The sequence below is a fragment of the Neodiprion pinetum genome, chromosome 6 (assembly GCF_021155775.2).
Source record: "Neodiprion pinetum isolate iyNeoPine1 chromosome 6, iyNeoPine1.2, whole genome shotgun sequence".
Taxonomy (NCBI): domain Eukaryota; kingdom Metazoa; phylum Arthropoda; class Insecta; order Hymenoptera; family Diprionidae; genus Neodiprion; species Neodiprion pinetum.
In genome coordinates this window covers 20,625,254-20,648,583 of record NC_060237.1, presented here as the reverse complement: position 1 = coordinate 20,648,583, position 23,330 = coordinate 20,625,254, and the positions used below count along the sequence as shown (strand labels likewise).

Sequence of the window (23,330 nt, the reverse complement as noted above, 5' to 3'; positions counted from 1 at the left end):
AAGTGTTTTACTCACCCAGCACAAATCCTCGTCCTCCTCGTCCTCCTCCTCGTCCACCTCCGACCACCTTCAACCACCTCAGGTTATACCTCGAATGCTAATAAATATTTTCAGCGTGAGAACAAATCAAAAATACCGAGTAAGGTTTAATATAATTTTTTTATCGATATATTTTACCAAAAAGATTATGAGAAGATTGTAAAGTTATAGAAATTTTATTAGCGGACTGACAGGTACCGAATTTGGGGTTGCGCGGAAAACAAATTGAAATAATTTATTGTAAACATGAACCAGGAACCACGGAGCGCTTATCCTGGAAGTCGAGAAATTTTATTAGCGGACTGACAGGTACCGAATTTGGGGTTGCGCGAAAAACGAATTGAAATAATTTATTGTAAACATGAACCAGGAACCACGGAGCGCTTATCCTGGAAGTCGAGAAATTTTATTAGCGGACTGACAGGTACCGAATTTGGGGTTGCGCGAAAAACGAATTGAAATAATTTATTGTAAACATGAACCAGGAACCACGGATCGCTTATCCTGGAAGTCGAGAAATTTTATTAGCGGACTGACAGGTACCGAATTTGGGGTTGCGCGAAAAACGAATTGAAATAATTTATTGTAAACATGAACCAGGAACCACGGATCGCTTATCCTGGAAGTCGAGAAATTTTATTAGCGGACTGACAGGTACCGAATTTGGGGTTGCGCGAAAAACGAATTGAAATAATTTATTGTAAACATGAACCAGGAACCACGGATCGCTTATCCTGGAAGTCGAGAAATTTTATTAGCGGACTGACAGCTACCGAATTTGGGGTTGCGCGAAAAACGAATTGAAATAATTTATTGTAAACATGAACCAGGAACCACGGAGCGCTTATCCTGGAAGTCGAGAAATTTGATTAGCGGACTGACAGGTACCGAATTTGGGGTTGCGCGAAAAACGAATTGAAATAATTTATTGTAAACATGAACCAGGAACCACGGAGCGCTTATCCTGGAAGTCGAGAAATTTGATTAGCGGACTGACAGGTACCGAATTTGGGGTTGCGCGAAAAACGAATTGAAATAATTTATTGTAAACATGAACCAGGAACCACGGAGCGCTTATCCTGGAAGTCGAGAAATTTTATTAGCGGACTGACAGGTACCGAATTTGGGGTTGCGCGAAAAACGAATTGAAATAATTTATTGTAAACATGAACCAGGAACCACGGAGCGCTTATCCTGGAAGTCGAGAAATTTTATTAGCGGACTGACAGGTACCGAATTTGGGGTTGCGCGAAAAACGAATTGAAATAATTTATTGTAAACATGAACCAGGAACCACGGATCGCTTATCCTGGAAGTCGAGAAATTTTATTAGCGGACTGACAGCTACCGAATTTGGGGTTGCGCGAAAAACGAATTGAAATAATTTATTGTAAACATGAGCCAGGAACCACGGAGCGCTTATCCTGGAAGTCGAGTTTCACCGCGTAGCGGACCCGAAGCGCGGGATCCGGGAGGTTGAGAACCCGGTGCTCGAAATACGTAGCGGACCTGAAGCGCGGGATCCGAGAGGTTGAGAACCCGGTACTCGAAGTTTGCGGAGCGCGACTCTCAACGGTCCGCTCTACTGCGCGGTTGTTACCAGACTGAGGAACTCGGCTGGCCGAGTTTAGATTGGTGACGTCACTTTCCGAACATCCGAAAATTCAAACTTTGGTTTCGAACTGTAATACTAGGTATGATGATGTATGATGTATGATGTATGATGTATGATGTATGATGTATGATGTATGATGTATGATGATATGATATGATGTATAATGATTTTAGTTTCCACATTTCATACAAGAAATACGCACTTTATCTCTCCTGCCGATTCCAGACTCAAGCGGCCAGGCCCTTCGATGGTCAGCCGTTGACTGAAGATATATCCTTCGGTTAACGGGTCAGCTGATAACGCTGCCGTTCTGCGACAGTTGGATGATGAAAAATTTTGCTCGTATCTTTCAAATGTGTGTTAAAATACACTCGAAGTGTTAGGAAGCTTCGTTCTTTTTCTCCCTATCACCTTTTTAGGTCTTTAAATCACTAGGCTGCTTTAAATACTGTCTCATATACGGAGAATCCATTTTATCTCGTTCAAAATTAGTGCATCCGTGATGTATTACAGTTACTGTGAATTTTTCTCCATCCGAATACTTTTCGAAAAACAATTCTGCTTCTCTACCCAACGTAGATACTTCACTCTCGACTAGCTAGAACAGCGTTTCGATTATATGCCTACGAAAATTCAAGATCGAGAGAGCAAATGAAAAGTTGTTGGAATAATTATGAATACTAATGTTATGGAATACATCGAGCGCGTGTCGAATAGAATCCCATTTCGAAGTGAATAATTCTTTTCTTTTCATATCATAGCTAATCTAGTAATATAGGTAAATAGGATGGTTGGAGGTGTTCGGAAATGGTAGGACATTTCAAAAGTTAAAGTCGACGATGATCCGGTGCATCAATTTTATCGTTACAGATTTTCTTTTCCCATGAGGCACAGAATATTCAACAACGATAATGCAGTCCTCAAAATTCATCATTCATCTCTGTCTGGAAAGCTAATTCGCAAGGCGTGGTATTCTAGATATGTCAAAACTAAGCTAGCGGCACGTGTTTGCATTATTAGAAAAATACCCGTACTCTACATACACTGTTTCTAATCTTTTGCTACATTTGGTTTAATCCCCATGCTTCCACAGTACGAACAGTTGGAAATGTTTTTGATTATCCATAATAAAATAAAAGAAGTAACAAAGCTGAAAATTTATTGTTGAAGCTTTAATGAATACATCAAACTGCGGTCGAATTCATTTATTATTTGCACATGACCTCTGTATATTTGATAAATTATTCCTAAATACATTGAAACATATGTATTTATAATGAAATATCATGCAATGGGCTGTGTAAACTATAAACTATAATTTCTATCGAATAGCTGCTCTTATGTCAACAGGGCTTTGAGACTCAGTTAAGTTGGTTCTAGATTTTTGCCATCGTATGTAGGACATTGGGTTACAAGAACAAATGCGAATTACGAACCACTCCGTATTAGGGAGAAGGATATTTTAGTTCAAGTATACCTATATACAGAAATCCGTATGCGAATATACTAAAACCTCTGTGTTCATTGTAAAAATCTAGTTTTAAACATGTGTATATATGTATATACACATGTATATGTATATACATATATGTATATATTTATATACACATGCATAAGTATACATATACATATATACACATACATGTACATAAATAATTGCCAAGAAATTAGAAACACTCACAACTTGTCGCAAATAGAGTAAAACGTAAGGTTAATAATATACAAATTACACAAGCGCACCATAAAACGTGGCAAGGGTAATCCTAGTGCAGTGATTGTATAAACTGAAGAAATATACATTTACATATACATGATATAAATTAATAGACTAGAAAAGAGTATTTAGAGAGCTTATCTAATTCCGATCTTGTCACAATAGATCATTAACATAATCAATATACGGTTAAAGCTGTATTAGCTACATTCACTATTAGAGATAATATTTTTTATCCATTTTTATAGTTATTCAATTTCTTGTACAACAATTTTTCAAACCTCACCGCAAAATGCCCAACGAGTTCTCGTAGTGCAAATACGAGTCCAATTACCTTACAGATGGCATTACATTGATTTTTGCCTTCTCGCGTCGAGTTATAAATACAGAGAAATCTCAATGAGAGCTCATTTCTATAAGATTTATTGTGGTGCTATATTCGTAGCTGTACCTGTTATTCTATATTATATACTGTCCTAAATTTTAAACACACAGCACAACAATGGCTGAAAGCACAATGGCAAGAAGTGAGGAGCAATCTGCATCTTAATAAATCTTTTCTTCTTCATACGTAGCACAGCGATGTCACGTCGGAGGATATGTACTAGTGGATCACTAGGTGGGGCACAGAACTGAAACATAATTATGTTGCAAATCTTCAACATCTCTTACAGAAAGTAGGTACGTTGCCAGACCTTATATACCAACAATGAATATTCATAGAGGCTATATTCATAAATACTTACAAAAGTCAGCTATTATTTCACCCGCAATTGCTTATCACTGATAACTTAATATGATTACAATTTGGTTTATTACGGTTTACTTATTTTCAGACAATCCTGAAGTTGTATTCCAAGTTTTTTTAAAAATTCATCGCCTGAATAACGTTACGAACTTCAACCTCATGTTAATAACTGGACCGCGAAATATACAAGTATTTATCTCGCACGGATTCAAGACAAGGTTAAAGAAATCAACCCACCTTTCAATATGTAGTCCGTTAATAATGTGGGCACCGTTGGACTATCCTCATTAATAGCCTTTAATACTGAAAACAAAAACACATTATTAATTTCGAATGAAGTTATTAAGTAATTGTTGGTACTTGTTACCTAGAACTTGTAAAACTTACTCTTAATGAGGACTTGTAAAGCTTGATTATCAGGTGGGCCACTATCCATGTGATAAGGTATCACTGTTGTCAAATACTGTAAATTTTCAATATATTTTTGTCTGATTAGAAACGTATTTCATAGGTCTAACAAGATTGACAAAGTACTAATCAGACTTTGCTCGTAAATCTAAGATGGCTACCTTGGAATCTTGTATGGATCTATGCTGCGGCAAAGGACTATTACTATTTTGTATTTGGTTTCTCTTCTTTGTCACGTGGTGATGTCTACGCCGATTTTGAACAGCGAGAAGCAATGAAATAAATTGGTTTTTAAGCTCCTTTTCATACTCCAACTCATCTCTCAATGCCAACTCAGCTATTAAAGTTTCGCTGAGCGCTCCGACCAAGGATTCCATTTCACCGAGAAGCTCTGTTAATTGGCCAGTTGACAGCTGACGCAGTTCTGAAATCAATTGTCAACATGAAATTCCAACTACAATCAAGACCGTGTAAACATAAATGTTTTGATACAAATGAAGACAAGGCGTTATTAGTATGCAAGTTAAGAAGTCTTGATCTTATTACTTTCTTCGTAGAGTGGTGATCCTAGAACCTCCTTACTTCTTTCCAAAGTTTCATCCACATCCAGTAAAGATCCTTCGGAGTCAGCAGACCGTTCCATTGACGGACTTTCCTGCAATGCGGAATATTAAAAATTAGTTATATCTTGCAATTACAACGTTGAAGAAAAATGATTAAGATATAAGCGCCAGTTAAGAAAGTTCCTGACTAAAATTACTCTGAATAAATAACATGATTTAAAAAGATCAGAACGAGTTGTTATTACATTCAGTCAGCATAATTTTACACATTGAATCCATCGGACATTCATAAAGTACTTGAAAAACTCATAGGTACACGTGACATACTGTCTGATTGAATATTATTAATGCAAATACCTGCATGATGTCATCGATTTCTCTGAGAACTTCTTCTGCAGTTTTTAGTGGCTCCTCAGGGCTGTGCGTGTCAGTGCTACTAGATAAAATCAAGGCATGCATATCCAGATCTGTGGCTACAGCCTCGTCTTCGCTGCTCAAGTCCTCAAGCTCCTGTCTATAACAAATAAATACGACAATTGATTGAAAATCATTTATTAAATAGAAAAGAATGACTTTTTGGGTAAAACATCACTTGTAACAATGAAAATGACGACACAAAGAATGATATTAAGAATAGGTAGTACTGGTGTTGACACCGCGATGACAATGACAAAGGAGAGATGTTTTTTTGGAAATTTTCTTTTTCATTTACCTCTCAAGTGAAACAGGTGCCTCGTTTAGATTTAATGCAGGCATGTGCAGTTTTCTTGCATAAGATTTACTCCAATCAATTGGCAAAATGTTTCCAAAATTTCCGGTGATTGTCCACCACATTCTGAAAAATAAATAAAATCATAAATTAATATTCTACGATAGACAAAATTATTAGTCCAATGGTTACGATAGTTATACGTGTATTATACAAGTATAAAATTTGTAAACTCATTTCTAAATACATATCATCGAATGAATTCAAACTTCAATGTCACTCGATTGGTATTTTATCAACATCTTTAATGCTACGAAATCGCATTTTCAAAGAAAACCCAATGAAGAAAGGAAAAATAAACCTCGAAAGCGGAGGTTCATCATAATTCCACTTAAGGGAACATATGGTATTACTGGACACAATAATTTCACTTCCAATTAGAGAAAATAAACCCATTATGTAATGCGAATTCTGATAATTCACGATCCCGCGTAATTATGCTGAAATCGCGTCACTGCATGGATATAGGGAAAAAACAATTCATCCGCAAAGTGTATCAGAATACAACTTATTTGAATAAGTATTTAACCGAAGGAAGTAAGCCTCTGCCATCGTCAATGAGTCATCGTTGCCATACAGCGAATGAATGAATAAATGACGTAATTCTCGCAAGACACTTATTACCAATATGGGCATGGAAAAGAAACAGTTACGCTACGCGTTTCTTGACCGTGCTGCTGTACACCACTTGACTGAAAACTAGTTTTTACTAATTTCAATTTTTCGAATGAAAAATTACAAATCAAGTACAAAAACTTTATCACAATATTTTCTTCCACGCAGTTGTCGACGATATGAAACGTGCAAAATTCATTAATGTTCCGTCCCTTTGAATCTGGCGATTAATAACCTCTGTTCGAAACGCTCCGTGCTCACCTCGTCATTATCATTATCATAATCATCTCGCGCGAAGCCCAGGTCTCGGTGAGAAAATGTTTTTACAGTCATCAAAGTCGTATAATGTCGCGAGCAGAGCGTCAGGAGACACTGAACAAACACGAAGAGAAAATAACATAATATCTACATCTGGCATATGATCCCGGTGGGTGTTTTTCTCGTTCTCTTTTTTAATATGATAAATGATAACTCCGATCGTGAGCACGCAACATTTGTCAGCCTAGCCGCAACGCACGAGAGCCCTTCACCAGAGACCGCAGTCACAGAGCCTTGAATTTATAAGATCCTTAAAGTGATTACGGTAAGAATGTCATGCTAGGTCCAAAAGCCCAAATCGGAAGTTAGAAGAGAGGAGAAAAAAACCGTTTAAACTAATCTCCAGCAATGTTATCTGAGCCAATGATACGGTCAATGCGAATGAAACAACACCTCTAGTATGTAACAGAAATGATTCTGAAAAAATTCGAACAAAACAATCTAATCGTAAAAAGTCAACAATTTTGGGAAAGGATTTTTCAAATAAACTCATCGACTTGACTACACGTTAAATTATTCTACTATTTCATTGATATACGAATTTTTCAACTAGATTAGTAGTTCATTAAATAATGTGTTCCATAAATGCAATTCGAGTTGTATTTATCAAGCGGAACTAACTCTTCTATGTAACTTTCAAGCGACGGTCTTGTTTATTTAAGTAAGTAACATATTCCGATGGGTTTGTAGATAGCGGCAGATTTAAGATTTTCCCTGTACTATGATTATTGCGCAGTTATACTCAGTTCTCTGATATTTACTTAACGCAACGGCAGCTCTCTAGTTTCCTGTTTCTGTAAAAAAGAAAATTCTACCGAACATGTGATATTGCAATCAGTTGGAAGTACGAGTAAGTGACTTCGGTCTTGGGCACACACAGCTCTTTACGTAAACAACTTGACCTCCGGACCGTTTGAACCGATACCGAATTTTAAATTGTCATACATATACGTAGATGTATTCCAGGCCAACATACATCACGAATAAGAGAAAAACACTAGAATTAGAGACTGAGCGGTATTGGCACTCGAAAATATTTCATTTATTACAATAATGAGAAAAAAAAATTGACACAACATTATTACATTTTGCTTGCTAACAATTTGCACATGCTATTATATTCGAATTAATGTTCGTACGAATTTTTTTTTTTAGTATTTTCAAGATGTATTGATTTTAAATTTACCTCATATAGGTGTAATAATATTTGCAATCAAATTTGGACGAGTAAGCTAAACTTCTTTTCTACAAATGTATATGTATAATAATTTTCGAAAAATATTATATTTCATTCAAACGTCTGTCAAGAATTTTAATAAAAATGAAAGAAAAATATAAAAAGTAATACCATTTGTACGATTTGAGCGATTTAGATTACGGAAAGAGGACTATATTTTTCAACTATGATTATTTCTTCTGTACCTGCAGTTAGTAAAAATAGAATCTTGCAGCAATGGTACCAAACCTGGTACAAAATAATACAGTATCGACCATTGATGCTTATCTACATTGTCGCAGAGCGTGATGCACGTACCTAGGTATAATAATGTTTATGTCGAAAGGCTGGATTACGACGTAAATGTGCACGATTTTCTGTTAGAAAAAAAAGTATTCTATAAGAATAGAATAGGTGTATCAGATTAATAGTAGACCAAGATCAAAACAAAAGAGGAATATTCAACTTGATAAGGCTGGATAATATAACGATGATAAAATTTTTCTCTCTCAAAAATTTTGTGTGGTAGTAAAAATGTAGAAAGATTAAAAAGTAGAAGAGTCATATCTGAATCGAATTTTCAGAAGCGGGGCGAGAATCTATTTTGTAGAAATTTAAAATAAGAGTCAAAATATCTCGTAGTCAAAATGTAGAAAGGTCCAATATTAGCTTGCTATATTTTTAGTCATTCTATTCCATATTGTAATTTTTCACACGATAATCTTAAAAAATTTTCGCCGCCTCGTTCATAAATTTTTACAGCATATGTCGACCTAAATAAGTTTTTTCCACCCACCAGAAAAACAACTGATATACCGCGGTATACCATAATAACTATACATGCAACATTGTACGTATACCTATATACAACGCCACGTCAGAATTCGAGTCAATTCAGTCCACTTGTGAGGTTAAAACATCGACCACAAAACGATGACCTCATATAATAATGTCTGCAGAAGATCCAGAGTACGAGTGTGACGTCTCACTCACTCCGTGGTCCTCGTATTATTATAGCGTGTGACTGATGTTGAATACGATATTCTGCGGTCACCACGATACCGAGTGTAAGAAATGAATGAAAAAAATAAACATAAACATATAAACTAGTAGCTGAGCTGACGTAATGAGACTCGACAGGATATAATTGTATGAAAATCCCACGCGTGGCACACGCAGGACTTTAAGACTTCCTTCCTGACAATGGAATCCGCGAGGACGTGTCTTTGGTCATCACACGCATATACGTGTATGTCTGTACGTGAATAGCCGGAAATGACGTCAAGTGTACAGACATACGTAAGATTCTCAATAAGAATCTGCAGCGTCAGCAGAGATGGGCGAAAAATTTCTCAACTCTGTACATCTGTCTATATCTAACCTGAGTCTGTTGAATAAAACTGCGATATATTTAAATTTTCAATAAATAATATACGTATCGATTTATTAACAAAGAACCTGCTTCATTCCTTTAAATTTCTATTTTCGGTTTGTTTTTGTCTTGCATTTAACGAACGTCGTAATTCCGGGAGGAGCCCCGAGTTTGAAGAAACGGTGTCGGTGTCATAAGGGCGGTTCTGACCGCGCGTGCGTGATTTTATTGACCTACGGGTATGAAAGGGGGTGGCTGGCTCATCGCTCGATATGCAGGAGAAAAACTAACCGGAGAGTACAGCGAGACAACCCGCAGAAGTACGACAAAGGATAGAGTATGATTGAATTAATTGAGTGAAAATGTAATAAATAATGAACCCAAGGCTGACGATCAGATACGTTTCCATGCACAGCATTTTTGTTTGAAAAAAAGAAATACATTCAATTACTTTCTTTTATTTCAGAACAATTTTTGATAATTATTAAGATTATCGTTTGAATCGAAACCTTTTACGAATCTAGTTCGTGTTGACATTGGAATTAAACGAACGAAATGTTGGGATAATTAAGGGAATATATGTATTACTGTCAAGTCGTAAAATTGGTCGGTGAATAAAGTAAAAATATTATCCATTTGTGGAGAGGGCAGATTTTTGTTGGGTCAAAAACTCTTCCGATGATAAGATAGAGGTTAATTTCGAAAATTAATTCCTATAAACGATAATTGAAATGAGACTCGAATGACGGTCTTGAAATCCGAAAAAAATGATTCCCTGGTAAGTTCTTTGCTATAAAAAGGTGAAATTTAAACTGCGTTTGTGAAGAAATTCGAATATTCGTTCTTTACACGTACAGAAAAATGAATTATTAGAATTACTACCAAATATAATACGTAAAATAATTTCGAACAATCATTTTTGTCAAAAGTGTTTGGCAGCTGGATCGAATGAAACGCATTTCGTTATACTGAAATTAGAGTTAGTTTTTATTTCCTTCTTTTAAATGAAGTCAAATGTCTCGAACATAGAAAAGTAATCTTTTTACGAGAAATACGAGAAATAATCAGAAAAAAGAAACAGGAAAAAATGGCATGACGAAACGCGTAGTGAACAAGTTCCTGCACTTAAGCGACTCGCTGGTTAACTTCAGCTCTGCATTGCCTAATCCTTGTGTACATGCCTGCCCAAGTTTGTCCGGCTTGGCTTCTTCGGGACTCGGCAATTAGCGTACCCAATATAAGTATCGTGCCACGATATTATGCGTGCAACGTAGGTACGTTTCGCTTACCGCGCCACATCACAGCTCAAACAGTCATAATTATAACTGTAACGCGAAACATTTCCGTAGAATACTATGGATACTATGGTAATACTATGGTAAATATAAATATAGACATTTACGAAATATTATATAGGGTGTACGAAGTCAAGAGGTTGAAGCTCGTGTAGCGTTATTGTAACGATGCATCTTCATCAAAACAAGGTCCTTTAGTGCAGCAATATTACAGGATTGACTGAAATTCGGTACAGAAATTGAACTGATCTTCTTGAAAAATACTGCGAAGTTTGAAAATTGTGATATTTTTTTCCACGTTTCGTTGCGTTAAAGTAATTCCCTTTTCTTCCAATGTGCTTGGCTCGAGACTAGGCAGAGTCTCTTGATACTTTAACTTCAAACGCATGGAAGATTGAAAGATATCAATTTTCGTTCAGCGAATAATTGCGTAACGTCAAGTTTATATACTATGACCGCAATGCATTTCTTCCCGATGCGACGGAGCGTGAGAGCGACGTGCACAGTGTTTAATAAACCGGTCAGAGAAAGCTGGACAACGAATTGCAAATATGGTCAGATAAACCGCGGTGTAAAGGTATAATTTACTCATGTAGGTACGCGTGTGCCTCACATCGTTGGATATTATAGGTATTTAGGTCCACGTTTCAGCAGATGAGAAAACTTCTTCCGCTGGGAGAAGGTCTGACCATCAGTGTTTTTGGGAAGTTGGCTTTAGTCCGTCATTTTGAATAAAATGTGACAAAAATTGCCGATTTTAATGCCATCTATCCTCTAGTTACGCGTACGTAAAAAAAGCTATTGTAATCTCTGAAGATAATTCAATTTTCTACAAGATTATGTTCGTGATATAAAACCGTATTTACTGAAATATATGTTTTTTGACATGTTATTTGTATAGGAGAAAATCACATGCAGCTGTTGAACTTGAGCCGAAAATTCTATACTTTTGCAAGATTTATAGTACAACGAGAATAAATGTTTAGACCTCGTTTCAGTGAAGAAAAAAAAAACGATTTCGCAATTTTAAACAGTCTAAATTGTGCATGGTAGACAATTTTCATCTCCTAAGCGTAAAACGAACTCGTCTCAACTCAGTTACAAATGATAAATATACCGCAATACTCGATTAACTTCTGTGATTATTTCTGGCGTCTCGGATCAGTGATGGAAAGTCAATTATTTAACTACGTTTCCGCTCCGAAAAAAGTATTCTTTGGGTGAGACGAATATTTACTCGATACACACGCCCACAAATTTTGTTTCATCTAAGCTGTAAATTGACGATGTATCGAAACCTTTATGATATATGTACTAGAGGTTTCGTTATATTCGCAAATATATTTCAAACCAAAAATGCAGTAAAGCATAAAATGTGTCATACGCGTTGTACGAATTCGCAGAGCCTGCGGTTGCTGAGAATTATTCTGCGAGTCTATTTACAGGATAATATACATACTCATGTAACTGAAATTCTTTGATGTCCGGTCTAACGTACCAAAGAAAATACCTCCGTTTCCTTAACGCTAAATCGAAGTAGAAATACGATTTAATAAATCATATTACCCGGATTCATTTCCGACGAGGTTCATTGGAAAAACCGAAACGGAAGTGAAATTATCACGACGAAAATCCGGTGGAAATATTTCCTATTGTTGTATATTCATTTCCTTAATTTTGAAGAATATTCATGTTCGGTGAAGGAAACTGATAAATTATTTTTTTTGAATTTCAAATTCTCCACGCAGTAAATAAAAAATAAATAAATAAATGAATTACGTTCTGTATAATTATAACGACACCGGTACAATTATAAACTCGTGTAAAAATATCAGACGAAACGAAAATTATTTTTTTTTACTTCTTAACTCTGAGTGACGAACATATTAATTTCTTGATACATATTTCCCTAATTTTCCATGCAATCCATTTGTTGTAAATTCCTTAATATTTCTTTTAGTTTTCCAATTTTCCTCTTATATGGTGTTACGTACTCGTTCGTTTTTTAAGGGAAATTCGTCATTGGAAAGACGGATCCCACTCATCGGAAAATCCGACGACTATATCCCAATGCCAGTGTAAGAATACTCTGAGAAAGAAGAACGGCTGCCTGCTATACCATAGAATTGGTGTGGTTAGTTACTTATTTATACGCGCAACGTGACTATTCAAATACGAGAATGCTTTCGCCTCTAACAAGGAGAGCTCACAGTTTCTTTTAGCCGCACAACGAAGTTCCCCCGGCATTCTAATCGTGTCGAGTTTCAGAGTCCAAACTGCACGTTGCAGTTTGGAATACCGTATCTCGTATGGTAACGCAGAGTTTACAGGAGCATGCATTTTTACGAAACATCATCATTTTACAATTTTAGCATTAACTGAAATTCAGAAATTTGTAACGAAGAAGAATTTTTTATTTTAAATTATAAACACTCACTAAAAAAACGAAACCGTGACCGAGATCACTTATTTTTCATATCATTTCCTTATCTCGGTGCAAAATGAAAATTTAGTGGTGAGTTTTTGTTCAGAATTGCATGTAGAATACGACTGTTATGCCTTTTTCTACATTACGATGCACAGCCTCTGTCAATAGTCAAAATAGAAGAGATTCAACGCAGTCGGTAAGAACTAACTATAGCATATCCTTAATCTTGAAATGCAACTTAATTTATTCAGCCGATTTAAGATATTGGATAAACGTCATCGGCTTTATACCGTCCATTTTTAAATCATCCGCGTCACGCTGTGATTATTTTATACGACTACACCGAGTTATAAATCATTCTTTCATAATTGTATTATAAATCTTGTCACGCTAAGCCCCCCTGGGAACATGGGATGGAAAGAAAAGTCCGATTGTATTAAAACAGGAATGAAAAGTAATTGATATCCAACTTTTATATACCTATAATATAAATAGGATATACATAGTATTTTATCTCAACAACTGATGTATAATACAACTGTATATATTATCATTGACGAGAACTTGGTTTACAGATTGAATCGACTTAATTTTATTACGCTTTCTTTTCTGTAGTTCGGTGTACCCGATAAACAATTGCATTTTATTTTTTAAGTTATATATAGGACGCATATATCCCGTATGAAATCCACTGATTTAAACACCCATCGTTTTCAATTTCTTTGGAACATTATTTGAGACAATAGTCATATCTCTAAACCTCCAATTTATTTACATTTCATCGTGTTTACGGAATCACTTTTAAATTACAAATATTCAAACCTTAAAGTTCCACGTTTTTTGAAATCCCTTATTCTAAGATTGTTACCACAATGGAACAATTTTTCTTCTCTATTTTTCGAGCACTCGGAATATATTCGATTGGTAAAAACCAGCGCTTGACGTTTACAAAGTTGCAAAAAAATTGGAAAACATTTTCCACTTTATGAGAATCAAGTTGAAGTCCCGTCAAATTTTTTCAATGTGATTTAACAAGTCAAATCAAGATAAATAAATAAATAAATTGAAGCTTTTAAGAATGTTACTATTACTTTAAAAAGTTTTGACACAATTAAAAATGACGAGGGTTAAAAAATTGATAGATTTCGCGTGGAATTACCCGCATGTATTTACGCACATACTATGTACATGTATACACGTTAATAATAGATACTTCCAAGCTGCACGCGTAGCAAGCACGAGAAGAAAGCGTATAAGAAAATTCGCGATTATCATGTGCCCCAATTATTAATTAGCCAACATCAAAGATAACACCGACAATGCTAGTGAGAGCTAAATGCAAAAAGGATATATATATATATATATATACACCAGCTGTTGAAGTATGTTATTTTTCACCAATCCCTAGATAGAACTTAGGTATACATGTAATGTATACAACCTACTGATATACAACAGATATTGTAGGTATTATATAATAACATAATACGGCCGACTGACTAGCCGGGCAGGAAAAAGATGAGCAGGAAGGTTGCAGGTGGAACGCAACAAGCCGTAAAATATCTTTTTGCGTATACATATGTATGTATGTATACACATATAAAGAATAGATTTTGTCCTACGTACTGCGTGAAGTGTATGCAACACGGTGTATGTATAAACACGCGTACATAGCTAGCCTGATTGTAAGCCGAAGCCCGTACAGTCGAGTGAATAATGTCCGCATACACGGTTTGCATTATCGCATTACGCAGGGGCGAGATTAGCGATGCGTAACACTTTAGAAAATATTGTTCATTACCAAAGTCTATCGGTATACCATCGATTTTAATTTTAACCCCATTTTAAACCCAACATCAAGTCCGCGACTATCATTATCATAACATAAACGGAAAAAAAATATCGCACCTTGTTTACAGCTGCGAAACATCAGGAGGAATAATTCGCATCGTATAAATATTTTAATTCCAAATGGACAGGTTGTATAATATATATATATATATATGTATACATCGTCTTTACCGAGTTTTTTGGAGTAGATCATTTCTCGCCTAATATAGCGTATGTGTATATATATATATATATATATATGTATATCTATATATATATGAGTAAATATGTACACAATATGAGTATTATAGTTTATTATATAAATTCCATATTGGCACGCGAATTTTACGATCGGTGTGGCTTAGCTATTGCAATGAAGTCATCCGTTGTAGGATCCACCCTCGCACATTTGACTCACTGACTCATATTGTACACAGATTAGGGCGATAAGAGAAAGTGAAAAAAAAATTGGGTTTCTCAGAAAAAAGATTTTGGATAAAAGAATCGAGAGAACACCTTGATGTGACGATGAACGTGTTGCATGATGTTTTATGATGCGATAGGATAAAATTGCAAGTTTTTTTACTTACTGGCATTCGTTCATGATCTCCTCTTGCGTTCGTACTTGGACCGGGGCGAGGGACTCGACATCGGTGCCGTAATCTCGAAAGCACGATGTGATTTTTTCGTCGAATGTATTAACGAGATCCTCGAGACTGCCGCTGAACGGACTGAACGTTCCTTCCTGGAGAATATCAACACCGTTGCCACGGGTGGTTCCGGTCTCGTTGGCGTTACGATTTTCGCCAAAATTCGCCTCAAGACTCGCGTCCAATAGTTGCTCTGCAACATAAGAAGAAAGTGAAATTCATGTGAAATTTAGGTGAAACTTTGAGTTTCAGAGTGCTTGTAAGGTAAGAAAAAAAAAAGGGTACTTTTAAAGAAAAGAATTAGAGGATCCGCTGCGTGCAGCATGGAATCGTCGTTGACCGTCGTGCATTATTACACATATTCTACACACGAATTCAATGAATCTGTCTTCTCATTGAAGTCTTGATCTCATCTCTATATTATATTTAACGGCAGGGCATGCCTGACAAGTTGGGGATTTACATTAGGAAGGGTTTATCGCTACGACGACGATTAGTAGGCGTTGACACTAAAGGCGTAGATTAAACGGGAGCAGGAACGAAAGGTTAATGTGTTCGGCTCGCGCCGTCCGGTTCTCACAAACAGGCGGCGGCGGCATTTAAGCTGCAGCCTGCATGCAGAGGCAGCATGCGTAAGTACGTACGTACCTTATATCTACACGCTAGACTACCGGAGAGGATGCGTAGTCGTTTGCCCTGCGATAAGCGGCGATAACCCGAGGGAAGCCGGCCGAGAAAAAATACGCGGTTCCATTCACAGGCGCGTGTATTCAACGGATATACTATAAGATTTACATCCCCAGTTTCAGCTCTCCTCACCGTGACCCACAATAGTGGCTATGAATAGGTCAAGCTCTTTAGTTTTACTTTAGTGTGACATACGACGAGAGATATTCGTAGGTGTGTGCAGGTTACTGCTTCACAGTATCTACCTATTTTTTTTTTTTTTTTTTTATTCATAACCAAACGAAAATGAAAATTAGTTTTTCAGCTGTAGCTAGAAAAGTTATCGTGCGTTACTGTTATTTTTGATCATGCTCGCAATTTCGAAGTACCGTTAATTGTAACGAAATTTTTCTCATTCTTTTTTAAACTGCTTCTAGTGGTGTTGCTACTGCTGCTGCTGCAGCTGCTGCAATTGCTGCGGGGAATGAATGAGTCGCCCCCTTCAATTGCCTCATTTTTCAGCTGTCCGGTACGTACAATCAAAAAGGCGACTCATCTCTTTGTCTTCATCGGGCTGGTGTAACTAGGTGTACACGTGTGTGTAGATATATAACCGATAATTTCGCTCTATTTGTAGTGAAGAAGTGAAAAATAGCTGTTGCGGTGACACGATGTAAGCGGACGCAGTGATTAACAAACGTGGACGAATAAATTACCATAGAATTTGTGTATCGTGTACATGAAATTTTTTTCAATTTACGTGTCTGTAAGATAAGCAGCGGATAAGTGGATAGTGTTGACTATGGATGCAGGTCATGTATAACAAGATAATTCGAAACCTCGGAGTTTCGCAAATTATTTCACATAAAAAGTTCTAGTTGACAGGGTGTGGATCGACAAAATCTGGAACGAAAATTTTATCACAGGTTATTCTCTGATTCTTTTTTATATAGAAGCAAAAGTGGGAACTGTATTCTTCCGCAATTGATGTAGTAATAAAAAATACTTTGATGCAATTATGAATTTGATGTCTTTAATTTCTAGATCATTAATTTTCTACACTATACACAGTATTTATTTCATTTATTCATTGTACTCGTACTTTTGCCAATATTATTTACTTCATTTATTTTGCACATCTTATTCATTTTACTGTCGTTTTATTTATTTTTAATTTCGTATTATATTTTTGTCTTCAGTTCTACTTTATTATTCTATTTTCAACTTTCCTATCTATCATGCTATTCTTCTATGTGTATATTTCCGCATCTTATCATTGCGACCGTTGGTTCGTTCTGTTTGCTTGTTTTATGCGTATAAGAAGGAATTGTCCTACTAACGCAATAAATATCATTATTATTATTAAAATGAATTCCTCGCCTCGCTCGAATTTCCAACCTTCCCAAGGATTTTGACGTTTCCCAAATTTGTGTCCATCGGGTGTGTTCAGAAAACTTCACGAGGCGGTCGAATTCGTAACCTTAATGTGACATCGCGTTTTCTATAACGAAAAATTGCGATTTCGCAATTTTAAAATTCTCCGAAATTCAGTTCGCATGTAAGCCGCAATGAAACCATTTCAAGTCATTCTCATCAGACACCACAGATTTTCTTTGCAATGTTTTGTTTTTCATACGCTAACCAACGTTGCTAACTTCAGTATCGTGAAATCTTCACGTCTACTAGTTACTTTTCTCCGTCAGTTCACGGAGGTATTCGTCCAACGATAAAAATAACAAAGTAAGCAAATAAACGTAAGAAGATCGTATTTAAATTCGGTAAAATTCTCCCTGATCACATCTGCGGGTAACCATAACGTAAAAATGTTAAAGAAATTCACCGAAATCGCGCGCCTCAAGGTAGCCGCTGCCAACCTGCCGGCACCTGCGGCACGGACCGATCGTACTTTGTTTTAAAAAGGTTTTCCGAAAGGTGGATGTGTGCTCGAATCTCGGCCCTTCTCGACCCCGAATCACTTGGCGCATCCCTACCGCGTTTATCCTTTTCTCGCGACGAAAAGATATCCTTTTCAACATTCTCTCCACTCTTTCTTTCCTCATTCCAGCTACCAGCATCGTCGCTGTTCATAAATACTTCGGTCCATTTCGGGGAATGTTATGTCGAGGGGATAGCGATTCGCGGCTAGCTTCAAGCGATTGAAATAAAGAAACAAAAGCCGATCGCGAGGAGATTTTTTACCGCCTCATATGAAACGGAGTTCATTCTTCAGCACAAACCAACAACGCAAAGTGCGAACAATAACAAATACCCGCTCAGCTCAGTCAGCAGCCGCTTTACACGCGGAGGAGGGGGGAGGGGGGGAGATGAAAAGGGTCGAGGCAGGAGAGAAAAAATAAAATTGACCATTCCGCACCTGTCAGCAAGTTGATATTCTTGAGGCTGGACGTCTCCTCCTCTTCGAAGCGAGCCAGGGGTGCTTCAAACTTTAATTCGGCCATTTTACCAGCCATGTCCCTCATGATAAACCACTTGGCACAGTTCGGACAGGGAGATAAGCCACCGGTAGAGACACAATCACTTCAGCTTGAAGTAAGGTTGTATTTTTTTTCACAGGGACGAGGAGAAGAAGCCTACGCGACGACCGTGTCAATCCTGCTCCTCCGACGTTCGGAGGGCGACTGAATCAAGGAGGGGAAGAGAATGTTGGAGCGAGGAGTGGGGGGCAGATGATTCGACGTTACCATGCCGACCGTCAGGAGAAACACGACGCGAGTAACGGGAGGGGCTCTCATCGCCTCCCTGACGACCGCTCTCCTGTTCCTCCGCGAAAAGATTACCCGATTATACATACCTATACGTAGATATCTTTCGATCCGACATCAACTCTTACGATTACCTCGAAAGGTATCAAGAGACAACATTCCCGCCCTTCTCTTCCGTGCTCGTTACATTTTTCACGTGCAAAAATCTTTGTGTATCCGGTTAATTTTCTCAAGCAGGTCAACGTATTCTTTTCATTTTCATTTCTATTTGTGTTTATATTCTCGTTTTTTTCCGGTCATATTATTCGCTAAAAATATTTTATGATCTTCTTTTTTTGTTTAGTCAATCATTGTGGTACTGGAAATATTAAAGCTGTTAAGTTAGAATTGAAAATATAGATCGTAAAAGAGTTTAAGATTCAGGGAAATTGTAAAGTCCCAGAGGGGCCAATAAAGATATAGAATTGATGACGGTATTTTTCGTTTTTTCATTTGTCAACACCGAGTTGAGTTTCATTCGTGCAAAGCTGGTTCTATATGCGTATTATTATAATTAGAACGCTTCAAAATGAGGTTGAAACTTTCTCGTTTGAATCGTGCGCAATATGAGTGTCGACGATGTTTACCTTTACATTAAATCGCCGAATGGCGCACGTAATGAAACGTAAGACAATAGCCAATATAAATTCATTGCTCTGCCTATGGCGCTTATAATTGAAACGTTAGTTCTCGCTTTATAAGGGGACGATTTTTTTACCATTTGATGTGAATTCAAAATGATTACTTATAAAAATAAAATTACACTATACCTTTTATCACCATTCCACTCGCATTCACCGCTTCGTTTATCAATATTTAAAAAATCTTCACATTCGCTGTTGCACGTGCAAAGCTTAGCGTAACACAAACCAGTTGTTGCTCTATATAATGCTCTATATAAGTATGCCGCAGAGAAACAGAGAGTGCATAAGTGTATTAAAGAACGAAGACCACTGACATAATATTGCGTTCGCGCAAGGCGAAGGCTAATTGGGCATAATTTTGTTAATTATACTACGATGTACCGATTACTTCAAAAAATGAAATATTCGAACCCTTGCAAATTGCAACAGCGTTTCGTAAATAACGTCGCTCATAATTAGCGAAGTTTTCCGTTTCGCAATACGTAGAACTGTCATTGTTTAAATTCTTATAAATAAACAATTTCACCCAATATAGTAGAACTATTTTTTCTGGTTTTACCAGATTGATTCAAACCAAAGTTGTGCTTTGCGTGAGTGGAAATATAATTGAATAGGGTGCATATTGAGGCGAAAAATTGATATCGAATGCTCGGAACTATCCATCAGCACTTTTTAATAGTTAATCGGATTATTTACGTGAATAATTGACTCGCCTACCGAAACATCTTGTATTTATGTTTTAACCAAATTAGGGAAGCATCGTTTATATCATAATCGCGGGGCAACGTTATACCGAAATGTCGCCGCGGTAAACTAGTCAATAAGCGACTCTATCTAACAGCATGTAGCTGAAGCGTAAATAAATGACCGAAAATTGTAATGCTCAGCCGACTTGTCAGAAATCTGTCGGTAAGACAAGAACTATACCGGCGGTGAGCTGCAAGGCAGATGGCGCCTGTATTCAGAAACCCGCCGTACCGGTACGTTTGTTAAGTCAGCAGCTATTAGGCGCTAAATTCCTATGGCGCGAATTTAGTTTTCTGTATTTCAACGGAAAGGTGATATTTAGGTATGGTTTTGAGGAATATTTAGAAGGCTATACTTCCAAGATTATTTTCAGAACAACTTGAAACGAAAAATTTCTTTACTCTGACAATTTCTGAAAGATTTTGACGTGCACATAATTGAAAATGCATGTGGATAATATTGTAACCCACATGAGGATTAATCTGTCCACAGCAATAACTGTATGTAAATGCATAAAATTACATTAGCTCACATGTAGGTTGTAATTTTTGTATCTGAATGTAGTGATTACGCAAATCAGCTACCGACAATGATGTGGTGAAGTAACAAATAATTATATGATATGTTTATGTATACAAGGTGCAGGACTGCTGTATACGTTGACTGCCGTATAGCAGTATAGTTTAAACGATAGAAGAAAAGAATGATGGGAAAAAAAACGTCGATGGAAAGTGGAAAAAATCCGTTGATCGTTAATCATAGGTGCCACACCTTCGACAAATAAAAGAGAACAATTTCATTAAAAAAAACTTGATCGTTACTCAGACTAGAATACTAATCGTGTACGTACGTCTAACGGCCTATTGTTTTATCTTGACGATCTTGTCGACGTAATGACTCAACGCGTGGAGCAAAGTATTCCCTGGAAACCTATTTTATAGATTATTAACTTATCGAAGGTCGCTACATGACATTTACAGGCGCAAACGTCTGCCCTTTCGTAGGTTTATCATTTTTTGTTGTGATGTTTTACACCGTCGAGCATCTTTGACATTTTTACAACTTCAAAATGCTGCTTGATACTAAATTTAATTACCACCTACTCCGGTAAAGATTTATTCTCCCTCCAATAATTTGTATGCGAAGAAGAAATCTGGACGTATGACACATGGGGAGGTTGGCAATTTCTGCAATCATTGGCAAAACGTTATTAAACTAATACATACGTATGGTTTATACCTATCAATTACCGATTATATGATAAGAAATATATGTAGACAGGCATGTTCACTGAACAAATGGGTATAATGCATTGCAGGCACGATCATTCGTACAGGTGAGCGGAGTGGAATAAATGCTGTACCTGATCGCAGAAGAAAGATCGAGATGGACGATAATTCCAGAAATTATCTATGAATTCTATACGACCTTAGTCGTTGTGCTGTTCTATTATTTATAAAGACAGAAGACCGTCACTCTGCACAGTCGCCGATGCATAAGTGCGTTATTCATTATCATCAAGATGCTCCGTGTTATAGTAATAAGATACCAACGTTGTAAATTCGTTTGAGTGAATTAATTTTTCACTAATTCCATAAAAATCTTTTCGTATTTATTATTGTACAAATTAATAAACTCTCCTAATAATCGGCGATTTTATTTTCATTTTATGCATATTTGACAAATATAATTGAATAAATTATGACGAAGCTAGTTCGGTACTACCTAATCAAGTCATAATTTTATATAGCAAATTTTGGAAATTTTCCAAGTGACCTTGACATCAATTTCTACTTTGTTTAAACAGCCAGTAGACGTTATCTAGTATAGTATTGCAAAAGGTGGGTCATAATAGCTGATAGGTTTAATAAAAAACTCAAGCCTTTCCACTACCGTACGTCGCGAAATAAAGTTTGCAATTTAGACCCCTGCTATACCTGTCCACATTTTAATTACGTTGCCAGTCTTATTATTGCCAGTAATAAAGTGAAAGATAAATGAGTAAGCAATGCGAGAACGGCGAAGAATGTGGTATCGAGGCTCAGCCATCGACCAAGCATCATTGTAACAGAGATTTTATCGTGGATCTAATAGATACATCGTGGAAATGGCGCATTCCATATTAATAAATGCAACGTCAGATTTTCAACCAATTCTTCTTCACGTGTCACATCTATATTGGTACTAACGCTCTTTCTACTTGTTAAACCGATATTGAGAACATTTTTAATTTTGCAAGATTGATCAAACATTTCTAAACAACGTTTTCAAAAAAAGATTGTAATCAACATCAAGTTACTTTTTACCAAGGGAAAGCAATCTTCTCAAGATTCGGAATAACAAAATAGAAAAAAAGTTTGATTCGAATGTGAAATGGTTAAGTCAAGTTGACTTAGAATACCCTATATGTATGCAGATAAATACGAATTACGATATCAAGCCAGATAAGTAAAAGCTCGCGTATATTTTTCCGTGGCATACAATATAATTATAGACTGAAGCCACATTGATATATGGCGGTAATTTGTTGTAGGTAATCAATGTATGTATGATCGTTGCCCGTATTGTAACGCATAAGTGTAATATGTACGATTTTGAAATCAGGATAACGCAAGACCAAGATGTGGCCTTCCGTTTACCTGCCTTTTATTACGAAGCAGAAAGAAGGAGTAACTGCGAACAGAATCTAACGCGAGGCTGATCGGCGGAGTTCCGATTTACAATTAGCGAATAACTTATTAGCGGGGATAGTTTCTGTATGTAACGTGGATAATATTATACATAACTAACGGCTCACTATGTGTATAATACTGCAATAACGGCAACTGCTGCATGCAGAAAACCTGGAGATATACTCGTTAAGGATACTGATGTGAATTTCGTACATTTTCATTACTTAAGGGGGTGCTCTGGTCGATTTCGTCGTTGTCA

The 23,330-nt window shown here is 36.7% G+C and overlaps 1 protein-coding gene across 4 annotated transcripts in view; it reads right to left on the bottom strand.

Moving 5' to 3' along the window:
• Window positions 1–2,811: 2,811 nt before the first annotated feature.
• Window positions 2,812–23,330, bottom strand: part of Unc-76 (fasciculation and elongation protein Unc-76) — a 48,111-nt gene continuing 27,592 nt past the window's right edge. The window contains exons 1-9 of one of the 4 annotated variants that reach the window (XM_046630209.2): window positions 18,621–18,899; window positions 15,521–15,773; window positions 5,800–5,922; window positions 5,445–5,601; window positions 5,071–5,179; window positions 4,686–4,948; window positions 4,504–4,579; window positions 4,354–4,419; window positions 2,812–4,000 (exon numbers count right to left, since the gene is read on the bottom strand). In XM_046630209.2, coding sequence (XP_046486165.1) covers window positions 3,984–4,000; window positions 4,354–4,419; window positions 4,504–4,579; window positions 4,686–4,948; window positions 5,071–5,179; window positions 5,445–5,601; window positions 5,800–5,922; window positions 15,521–15,773; window positions 18,621–18,726 — 1,170 coding nt within the window. In that variant the 5' untranslated portion in view covers window positions 18,727–18,899 and the 3' untranslated portion in view covers window positions 2,812–3,983. Of the gene's footprint in view, window positions 4,001–4,353; window positions 4,420–4,503; window positions 4,605–4,685; window positions 4,949–5,070; window positions 5,180–5,444; window positions 5,602–5,799; window positions 5,923–15,520; window positions 15,774–18,620; window positions 18,901–23,330 lie in introns of those variants that run through there. The other 3 variants (XM_046630212.2, XM_046630210.2, XM_046630211.2) reach the window with 3 other exon arrangements.